The 12,034-nt window shown below is 39.7% G+C and overlaps 1 protein-coding gene across 2 annotated transcripts in view; it reads right to left on the reverse strand.

Moving 5' to 3' along the window:
* Positions 1-9,280: 9,280 nt before the first annotated feature.
* The window catches only part of zgc:152951 (uncharacterized protein LOC569013 homolog), a 74,684-nt gene continuing 71,930 nt past the window's right edge, over positions 9,281-12,034 (reverse strand). For both annotated transcript variants that reach the window (XM_060833712.1, XM_060833713.1), the window contains exon 12: positions 9,281-9,898. In XM_060833712.1, coding sequence (XP_060689695.1) covers positions 9,770-9,898 — 129 coding nt within the window. In that variant the 3' untranslated portion in view covers positions 9,281-9,769. The remainder of the gene's footprint in view (positions 9,899-12,034) is intronic.

The raw sequence follows: 12,034 nt of genomic DNA on the forward strand, positions 1-12,034 counted from the left end.
ACCTGCTTTTATACTTCTCCCCTCATTGTCTAAATGAACAATTTTTGTGAAACCAGGCTGAATTAAAATTTTTAATTTTATTCCCATGTTGCATAGCAAGTACGATCAAGACTCTGGGGAAACTGACGGCATAAATTCAATAATCATGTCCTTCATTTTGATTAAAGTGACATTTTAGTCCTGCAAAATAAGGTGATTAGAATTGGGGCCAAGGGTGTTCCAATCATGAACATTTAGAAAATTGCTACAAGGGAAGGTGTGGTGAAACTTTCCCATAAAATATTATCGGAATAGAACATGCAATTCTTTTCATAATTTTGAATGTGACTGAAAAGGTTATTTTCCAAATAGTCTATAACAAAAAGATACAAAACCAATTATTTTGGAAGCAAAAGGAATTCAGGAATTTATTTTCATAAAAGATTATTAGGATTTATGCACTAAAATATAGCATACATGAGTAACCCTATGACCTGTATGTCCTTGTATGTTGTGTTTGCAAAACAGAACTTTTCACTGTACTTGTGATAACAATAAATCAAATCAAATCAAATGAGCCAGAATACACTAATGCTGCTGGTTACTCCAGAGCAGTGCTAATATTCCTATATATTAGAAATATTTTCACCTGGAATTTAATTTCTGTCTACTTCGAAACTTGATACTAATAGGAAAGAAATTTTATGGTCAGGGTTCCCTAAGATAGCATTGAATACAAGAAAAGTTATATGAACCCCATTAGCATCCTGGCTGTTATGCTAGAGCTTGTTCTCCAATAGGTTGTTTCATTACAGCTGCTACATTAGCATACACCACAAAGAAAAGGAGCAAATTAAATCCTACTAATGATCTCCCTGTCACTGGACTTGATCATCGCCTGAATGATGGAATGTATCATTGATAGTGCTTTCAAATGACACTAAAATAGCAGTCATCCACTCATTGACCCTTAGTTTGTCTTCCACAAGGACTCCTGACACCAATATAGCCTTAGCTCAAATATGGGAGGAAGGGGTCAGGTGAGTGACCATCCCTAACAGGAAGGCAGCGTTTGGTGTAGCAGCATTGGACTTGGCTGCCAGAATAGGTCATTTGGTCCTTTGATCATATTGTGCTATTCACTAAGATGATGACTGAACTGTTCGTGGTCTTAATTCCACAGTTCCTACCTTTCTCTCTTTCTTCTCTCTTCCCCCCCCCCCCCCCCCCCCCCCCATTAACTGTTGATTCTCTTGTCTATCATTAAACACTGATAAAAGGCATTGTTACATTGAAAGACAGACTATAAGCATCAAGAAGACATAGCAAAATTTAAGACACTGGGAATAAAGGGTACATCTGGTCATGAAGTCATACCAAGCCCAAGGGCTAATGCTTGTTAAATACAATAATTTTAGTTCCAGCACACTGTGGCAAGAATTCCCCAGCATAGAGTCCTAGGTCCAACATCTTCATTAATGACCTTCCTTTATTATAAGGTCAGAAGTGGGGATAGTCACTGAATTACTGAACTTGGATGTGGGTCACTTCAAAACACATGCAGCAAGAGCTGGGATAATATTGTGGGTTGGGCTGATAAGTGGCAAGTGATTGAGGCACACAGATAGTACACAATGAATATCTTCAACTATATTCCCTGATCCAAACACCATTGCAATCATTGAATTTTCCCACATGAACATCTTGGGTTTACTGTTGTTTATCAATATAAATTGAATGGCCCCAAGATTAAGTCAGCGTTCGGGTATTATGGTGAGTAACTTGATTGATTTCCTAAAGTCAAACAGCCATCTATGAGGCATCAGTCAGGAATGAAATAGTATGTTCTCTATTTGTCCAGCAACATTCAAGAAGCTCAATATAATCTAGAACAAAATAATTTGCTTGTTTAGCACCCTATTTGTTAATTTAAACATTTACCTCTCCATAACCTATGTATCTTATCTGTAATGTGTATACATTTGATTTACTGCAAGAACTCAGCAGACTGTTGTGGCAATAACTTACAAAGACGCAAACTCCTCCATCTAAAGGAAGAGTCCTTAGATGCAAATTCCTCTCCAAGCGTGCAAAACTTCAAGTTAGAAAACTTTACCTTTCCTCTACAGTCAAGAGCTCCCCAACAAACTACAGGTTGCCTACTATGTTGTGCAGTTCAAAGAAGCTCTTTACCACCAACTCCGAGATAATTAGAGATGAGCAACAAATGATGGCCGAACCAATGATGCTTGCATCCTATGAAATGATCTTTTAAAACCTCAAAATTATTGTGACTGATCATTTCCTAAATATTGCTCAAAATCGTGTGCCCTCAAAAGGAAACACATTTACTTTTGAAATGTTCTATTTTATGATTTCCATGGAGGTCTAAAAGAACCAAACTTACTGAATGACACCAATGGATAAGACTTTAATTTTAGGACCTGCTGCTTATGATGTCAAAAGAAAGCAGAAGTGATTACCAATTTCCACTGCATACTTCAGTCCAGGATCTGAACCCGACCCTTCACAGTCCCCTACTATGTTTTATAACGTCTTCCCCAGAATGCATTAGCCATGGATTTGACAAATCTAATGGCCAAAACTTCATTAATGACAATTTAGACACTGTCCACACAGGATGCTACAAAATAAACTGCGAACAATCCAAGACTTCCTGTGAAGCACTCAGTAACCTAGACAGCAACTTGTGCCAAGACTTGATGAGAACTAAAAGTAAGTTTGAGAGTAAGTGTAACTTATTCTGACCAGGATCTGGTGGTGAAAGCTGCCCAGCCTTAACTGAAGTCTGTGCTGGCTATGACCGTATGTGTAGGAGTGTTAAGATAGCTTTATTCTGCCTATGCTCCCCTCCTCTCTGTCTCTCTTTCCCCCCAAAAAAGAAAATAGGAACTGCTCAATATTTCACTTTAAACAAAATAAAAATCTTTTTTCCTCTTGGTTTTGGTTACAATCTCTCATCAGAATTTCTTAGGAGTTTTCTCTTGTCGTCGACTGAGGATTTCTCTCCAAGGTGCGAGACAGGACCTTTGTTTTAAGTTTGTCCTGATTCCCATTCTTCTGTTTCGACCTTGCTACATGGATACTTCATTAATATGAGTTAAACCGAAGGATCTATTTCCATGCTGTACATCTCTATGACTCTAAGTACATTTACTAAATTAACATCACCATTCTTGAGAAGATTTGTAGCTTGGGTTGTGGAATGAAGTCAAGGATTCATTCGCTGAGCTGGTGTGTTTTTCTGCAAATGATGCATCACCTCGCTAGGTGATATCATCATGCAATTTTGATAAGGTGTTCAGAGGTATCTCTTTGTTGTTTATTCTGCTTCTGTATCTGAATGGTTTGTATATGGGGTCCACATCAATATATCTATTGATTGAGTTCCAGTTGGAGTGCCAGGCGTAAAGGAATTCTCTGGTATGTCTATTTTGCCTGTGCTACAATTCAATCATTTCAGTTTAATTTGTGTCCTACTTTGTCCGAGCATGTGCTGGTCGTGTCTGGCAGTGGCAAGCTGATGTTCGTGCACTCGTATGGTCAGTTTTCTACCTGTTTGTCCTATGTAGTGTTTTTCACAGTCCTTGCAGGGTATCTTGTAGGTAATGTTTGTCCTGTTGGATGTAGGTGTTGGGTTCTTTAAACTTTGTGAGGAGCTGGTGGAATATGTTGACTGGCTTGTGGGTCTGAATAGTCAAGTAGCTATTTCTGATATGTCTTTGATGTATGGTATGGTCGTTATGTGGTTTTGTAGTGTTTTCATCTTTGGGTTTGTCCCATGGGTTCCAGAGGACAGTGCTCTGAGGATACCTGTTTCATTTAAATCCTTTGAATTAGTGTTCCTGTTCTGTCTTCTGGAGTTCCTGGTTGATGCAGTGTGTCCTTGCCCATTTAAATAATGTCCTCATGCAGCTCCGTTTGTGCATCTAGGTGGTTGCTGTTATAGTTCAGTATCTGGTTGGTATAGGTGTTCTTCCAGTACACACAGTGAAAACCACTACACGGGGCAAACAGAAAGAAAACTGACCATATGAGTGCACGAACATCAGCTTGCCACTGCCAGACATGACCAGCACATTCTCATTAAACACAGACAAAGGACACAAATTCAACTGGGACTGTGTAACCATCCTAGTGCACAGGCAAAACCGAGACATGCCAGAGAGTTTCTTTATGCCTGGCACTACAAACGGAACTCAATTAATTGACATATTGAACTGGACCCTGTATATAAACCACTCAGATACAGAACTGTAACAACTAACAACACCGGGTGAAAGTGAGGATTGCAGATGCTAGCGATTTGGAATTGAGACTGTGGTGCTGGAAAAGCACAGCAGGTCAGGCAGCATCTGAGGAGCATGACAGTCGATGTTTCAGGCGAAAGCCCTTCATCAGATTGTGCTTTTGCCTGAAACATTGACTCGCCTGCTCTTCTGATGCTGTCTGACCAGCTGTGCTTTTTCCAGCACCCCACACTAGATATATGTATGGTATGTATGGTGGGCCCTTGGTGGGCGGCACGGTGGCACAGTGGTTAGCACTGCTGCCTCACAGCGCCTGTAGACCCGGGTTCAATTCCCGACTCAGGCGACTGACTGTGTGGAGTTTGCACGTTCTCCCCGTGTCTGCGTGGGTTTCCTCCGGGTGCTCCGGTTTCCTCCCACAGTCCAAAGATGTGCGGGTCAGGTGAATTGGCCAAGCTAAATTGCCCGTAGTGTTAGGTAAGGGATAAATGTAGGGGTATGGGTGGGTTGTGCTTCGGCGGGTCGGTGTGGACTTGTTGGGCCGAAGGGCCTGTTTCCACACTGTAAGTCTAATCTAATATATGCATACTAGGCAGGATATACCACCAACACCTTGTCAAAGATGCACTGATGATATCACCTAGCGAGTTAACAAAACATTTGCAGAAAAGCACACCAGCTCGGTAAACTAATCCATGACTTTAACAACACCATTTCTGCCACCAGGGGGTACAATGGCAAAGTGCTTATGTTATTGGACTAGTAAGGCCTGGATGAATGCTACAAATTCACATTCCACCATGACGGCCAGGGAATTTAAATGCAGTTAGTTAAATCAAATTTTTTTTTTAAAAAAAGCTACAATGGTGACCATGAGATTATCAATGTTGTATGAAATCAGTCAGATACTTGAATGTCCTTTCAAGACTGGATTTACAACAAGGAGTTTGAGAAGTTTAAGGGCCCACAAAATTTCTACATGGTGATTGTGAACTGTCACTGCATTATCCTCCATTTCTGGTGCAGTCGTTAATAAAATCTTATTCTTCACCTGATTTTTTTTTCCCCTTTTGCTTCTTTCTAACTGTTTCAACCTTGCCCCTGACCACACATGCACACTGGTAAATGTAACAACAGTGGCTATACTGATACCAGTCCATTTTTGTCACCTGTACAGTCTGTATATTGACACTGGAGCCTGTCAGCAGCCCTTGAAGGAACGGAAAATGCATGTGGGACATGCCTCAGCAGGGTTTGGCTGATAATGTTGAGCACTATGCTCAGTTTCAGGATGATAGAAAATCCTACTCTTTAGTGCCTGTTATCTAGCACCTCAGTCTGTAAAGCACTGGGTCATGCTTCCAACAAGCAATGAACTGCTAAAAAGATTCAAAGTAATGATGGCTATTTTATGTTTATATCTTCTGAATACACAAAGTGTGTATCAGCGACATCCTGAGTATGTAGTGTTTAAACTGATACAAGGATCTCTTTAATAATGCCTGAGACACACATTTTAGACCTGCCTTTTTAAACTCTATTTGCCATTCACAGTGTTAATATTACTTATTTTTATTTCTGAAATGCTTCCAAGGCTGGAGTACAAAAGTAAAGATGAACTGGTCAGACTGCATTTGGAATATTTTGAGAAGTTGTGCATGATGTATCTAAGGACGGATGAGCTGGCATTAGAAGTTTGTAAGAAGAACCCCAGGGTTAAAGGGCTTGTCATATAAGGAGCAGAAATTGTGAGGGGGTGGGGGAAGCCTGATTTAAACTTAAAATACTGAGATGCCTGGATAGAATGGATGTGGAAAACATGTCCCCAAACATAGGGCAGACTATGACCCTTTGAAAGGATGAACTAAGATGAGAAATTTGTTCAGTCACAAGGTGGTTAATCTGTGGAACTCATTGATGCAGAAGGCTGTGGAGGTCAAGAATATTTAAGACAGAGATAGGTAGGTTCTTGATTAGTAAGGGGATCAATGGTTACAGGGAAAAAGCAGAAGAATGAGTTTGAGAAACATATCGACCATGATGGAATTAAGGAGTAACTTGATGGACCAAATGGCCTCATTCTGCTCCTGTATATTATGGTATTACTTATAACCTTATTTGGGGAGGGGAAGACATTATTGGGAATTTTAAGGTCCAACATACATAGATATACTAAAACCATGAGCACAAACACTGAAAATATTTAGGAAGTATTTGGAAAGTGGAGACAGGACCAAAGGTAATGTTCTGCGTAGCTGTCCAAAATGTGAAGAAAGGTCATGCATGACTTGAAATCTCAACTCATTCTTTTCCCACAGATGCTATCTTACCTGGGGTGTGCTTAGAATTGGAATTGAGAATTCTTGCTTGGTCATAGCAAAGTGATTTACATTAAACAAACCAAATAATAAAGTTTAATTGGATAACTACTGCTAATTATTCATATTGCAACTTTAATATAATGAAACATTTCACAGCATCTCACATCAACATTATAATATAAAATATGACACTGAGCAACAAAAGGAAGTATTATCTCAGGTGACCAAAAGCTTGGTCAAAAAGAGTTGCTCGCTGAGCTGAAAGGTTCATTTTCAGATGTTTCATCACCATTCTAGGTAACATCTTCACAGTGAGCCTCTGGACGAAGCGCTGCTGCTGATTCCTGCTTTCTATTTATATGTTTGGGTTTCTTTGGGTTGGTGATGTCATTTCCTGTTCTTTTTCTCAGGGAATGATAAATGGGGTCCAAGACTTTGTTGATCGAGTTCCGTTTGGAATGCCATGCTTCTAGGAATTCTCGTGTCTCTCTCTCTTTGGTTTGTCCTAGGATGGATGTGTTGTCCCAGTCGAAGTGGTGTCCTTCCTTATCTGTATGTAAGAATACTAGGGGGAGAGGGTCATGTTGTTTTGTGGCTGGAACACATAAGAGATATGCATGAGAATTCCTAGAAGCATGGCATTCCAACTGGAACTCAATGTGTTTGTTGTTAGACTTGGACCCCATTTACCACCCCCTGAGAAAAAGAACAGGAGGATCACCACAGGAAATGACATCACCAACCCAAAAGAAACCCAAATATATAAATAGAAAGCAGGAATCATCAGCAGTGCTTCGTCCAGAGGCTCACTGAAGATGTTACCTAGTATGGTGATGAAATGTCTGAAAATGAACCTTCCAACTCAGCGAGCAAACCTACATCCAGGTGATATATGCGTCTTAGAGATGAACTTGCAGGTAGCATGTGGTGGCCTTGGCTTTTTGAATTGTGGACATCACAGGTTTGGAAGGGGATGTTGATGACTTGAAGTGCATCTTGTGGACCATATGCACTGCTCCCACTGTACTGGTGACAAAGGGAGTGAAGTTGTAGATGATAGATGGAGTTCCGAGCCAGTGACCTACTTTGTTCTGGATTTTATTAAACTTCTTGTATTGTTGGAGCTGCACTCATCCAGGCAGGAGTGTATTCTGTCCTAGTTGCGCCTTGGGCCAGGCTTTAGAGTGTTGGGATTGGCCAGAACCATTATCGCTGTACAATCCATCGTGAAACAACCTATTTCTCTGACACCTTTCTGTGTAGATACAAGAAATATAATACATATATGTTTGCTTTCTTCCTGCACTACTATCCAGGACCCTGAAAAATTCCATGTTTGCCAAACATTTACAGCACTTTCTCCAACAATATTTGCTGAACGTAGTACACAATTTACAAGTGAGGTCCTGAGATCACTGTTGCTTTCACTTCCAAATTCTCAACTTATTTTCATTTATACCATTTCAATAAAGCATCCCAATATCTTGAGCAATCATTCTTACGTTTTTTGTTGGATCCGTGTTATGTACTTTCTGCTTTTGGCATTGATTTTATCATCCCCTTTGGTCACAATCTCTAGTTAAAGCTGACTGCTCTAACCTTGACATTCTAAGTGACCCATGAACAAATGGATTAGGAGCAGAAGTAGACCTGCAACCTCATTCTGTCAATCATGAATGGTTGGTTTGCATTTGCATCCAAATTCTGCAATCTTATTTATCCACAAAGAAATCTGATTGAGTTAACTTCCCAATTAATGTAATTTCCATCACAAAAGACCAGCTACTAAACCTGGTGCAATTTCTTCCTCTATACTGCTGATATACACATCCATACTTTATCTTCATAAATTACAACATGACATTTGTGTCTCAGTCTTGAATCTTCACTTCTGCTAAACATTTAACATTTTGTGCAAAAGGTTAATAATTTCTAATGATCACACTAAAAATACCTAGTCCTTGAAAATACAAATTTAAACCTACCCATGATTTTGTCTCCCTACATGTAAAACCTCTCGAGCTCACCTGTACTGCAATTCCCTGCCCTAGCTCCCACCTGTTCCTCAAAACTAACTGACCAAATTCTTGGTCACCCACACAAGTGTTGCTTTCTCTGACAGAGTGCACACTGTTCTTCATGGCTTTGCAAAATGATTTGAAATGTTATGTTGAAGGAACTAAAAACATATCCAAGGTGCTGTATCAGCATCTTTGAGCAACGCATCCAACCTTTTGCTGAGGTTTCTTTAGGTTACTTAGTGTGGAAGCAGGCCCTTTGGCCCAACAAGTCCACACCAACCCTCCACAGAGGAACCCACTCAGACCCATTCTCTTACATTTACCCCTTCACCTAACACTACGAGCAATTTAGCATGGCCAATTCACCTAATCTGCACATTTTTTGGACTGTGGGAGGAATCCGGAGCACCTGGAGGAAACCTATGCAGATACGGGGAGAATGTGCAAATTCCACACAGATAGTTGCTTGAGGCGGGAATTGAACCCGGGTCGCTGGCGCTGTGAGGCAGCAATGCTAACCACTGTGTCACCGTACCACCCATAAGGCGAATATCTTAGAACGCCCAACGGCACAGGCGAATATATTAAGTACACACTTCCATGGGAGTGTATAAGAACTTGGACAGGAAATCCAATCAGGCTTAGATGGCTTTTTAATCAGTTTAAAAAAATGGTCAGGAACTAGATATTGCTTTGCACCGACTTTATTTTGATTCAGAAAACAAGCTTGTAGAAAAACAAAATTTAGAAATTATAATTCATCCCTTACAACCTTTGATAGTTGAAAGACAATTATTAAAGGGCAATTAACAGTGTCTATGTTCCCATTCACTTTCTTTGGAGAGAATGGTAATAATGCAAATGGAACAGACTATCCTTTTGAATAAAAGATGCAATTTCAGATCAGACCCCACTAGGAGAAAATAAAGTGAAAAGATTCCCTTGCAGAAAAGAAAGTACAAACCTTGCAAAAAATCATAGAATTGTTAGTGGCAATGCTTGAATTTGGGCGCAAAGTTGTCACGCAATCAATTCCACGTTTATTCATAGAAATTTATATTAAAATTTCTATTCAAAAGAGCTTTGGTTACTATTTCGGAAGACATACAGAGCATATGCAATGGGTTGCTTGGAATGTGCATTGCAGGCAGTCAGTAACTTCCACTTCTACCTGTCATCAGTCTTTAGCATTTGAAGACCAGTCATATGGAAGATATGTAACTTTGATGTCCCCTTGAGCCTGGAGTTCTTTTAGTACTTTCTTCTTTGGTGACTCCCCTAGATGCTCCAATACCCAACTCAATAGCTGTACAAAGGGACAAAGCGCAAATATGTTAAACTAAATATTTACCTTCAAATTGAATAAAATTATGTATTATACTGAAGAATGCAAAGTGTGATTTAACCTTTTAAGAAAGGTGGTGATCATTCACCATCAGTGTATTATATAGTACCTTATCACCACAGGTCATCCTAAAGTACTACTTATCCAATCGATTGCCTTATTAGTGTATGACATAGCTGTCAATTTGCACACCTGATTTTACAAACAGATGAATAACCAGCAGTTTTATTTCTTTGCAAGTTCTAAAATTGAGGGTGAAGACTAGGAAAATTCTCTATCTAATTGTGCTAAAGGTTTGTTCATGTTCATATTTGACAACGCAGCAGCTCAAAAATTGGCATTTCTACAATGACGTTATTATAGTTAAACAGTCCCTGCTTTACAGGCACTTTATCAGACAAAATGTGGCCCTGACTCTCAAAGTAAGGCTTTGTCAAGAGAAGTTCATGTTCTAATAGTCCCTGCAGATGAAAATACTGAACAAGTTAGATCTCAATATTAACCTGGCTTGATAAATAATAAGTTTTAGTTTTAGGGTTTAGTTAGCTTCAATGGCCACTGAATATATTCACTTTTTTTTAAAAACAAAAAATACAGGTTTGTAAAATAAACAAACCAATATTTTTTCAGAGAATTTAGAAACATCTTAATTTCAAGAACAAATATTAAGATTTGATCCTTCTCCCAACAACATCCATTAATTACTCAAGTTCAGTGAAGTATCACTCCTATTTTAAACTCTTTAATTTCTCACTCAAATCACTCCTCCCAGTTTTTCCTCGTGCATCAGCTTAAGACGTTTTTCCTAGGTTTGATGGCCTGAAAACTGCTACAAACTAACAAACCCTTGGAGTCTTGGGATTTCTATAAACTAGAAAACTACTCTTCTATCAGGCTGACATGTCTTCTGAGCTGACCATCTGTTTCTGTATGATAAAGCTCGACTTTGTGAACGTTCAGCAATGACCTCTACAGGCTATCTCAGGATATTTATGTTAAGTCATATGCATTCTTCAAAGAGTTGTTAAGGTGTAGAAGACGACCATTTCTGCCTACACCAGCTCTTCAAATAAAGCATCATTACCCAGTGCTAATCTCTTGCTTTTTTTTTCCATACCCTCACACAAAATTTCTATCTGTATAATCATCCAATGCTCTCTTGAATGCCACATGTGAACCTCACACAACACCAGGTTATAGTCCAACAGATTTACTTGGAAGCACTAGCTTTGAAGCACTGTCTCTTCATCAGGTGGTTGTGGAACATCACCATACAACACAGAATGTATAGCAAAACGGTGACAGTGTCATGGAGTCATAATGGTATATTAAACAACTTTAGTTAAATATCACGCAACTTGTTCTTAAACGAGTTTAGATTAAGTGTTTCATCTTTCAGAATGGAATATAGTGATTTAGGTTCTTTAATATGTAAATGCCAGAATTACATTCTCAAGGTGTACTAGAGGAAGAATGCCTCATCTTCTGCCTCGGAACACTTCAACCCCAAGGCATCAATGTGGACTTCATCAGTTTCCTCATTTACCCGCCACCTAACCTTCCAGCTCAGCACCATCATCATGTCCTGTCCTACCTGCCAATCTTCCTTCCCACCTATCCACCTCTTTGACCTATCACCCTCACCCCCACCTATTGTTCTCTTGGCTACCTTCTCCCCAGCCCCACCCCCCTCCACAGATATATATCCTCCTGGAGGAGATTCCTTGTCTCTATCTTCAACATATGACACCATATTCTGAGCTTATATGCTTTTGTCCTAGACTCTCCCAGTGAGGGGAAACAACTTTCCTGTCAGGTCCTTTAAAAATCCTAAATGTTTCAATAAAGTCACCTATCTATTCCAATGAGTACAGGCCCAATCTACTCAACTTCTACTCAGACCGCCCCATCATATCTGATAACAATCTCGTGAATCTTCTCTGGACTGTCTCCAATATCAGTATATCCTTTCAGAGACAAACAGCCAAAAACTGTTCACAACTGAGATCTGACTAGTGCCTTGTACAGTTTTAGCAAAGCCTCCCTACTTTTATGATCCACATAAAGGGCAACATTCCACTTGCCTTCCCTGTTACC

The sequence above is a fragment of the Hemiscyllium ocellatum genome, chromosome 12, assembly GCF_020745735.1.
Source record: "Hemiscyllium ocellatum isolate sHemOce1 chromosome 12, sHemOce1.pat.X.cur, whole genome shotgun sequence".
NCBI lineage: Eukaryota > Metazoa > Chordata > Chondrichthyes > Orectolobiformes > Hemiscylliidae > Hemiscyllium > Hemiscyllium ocellatum.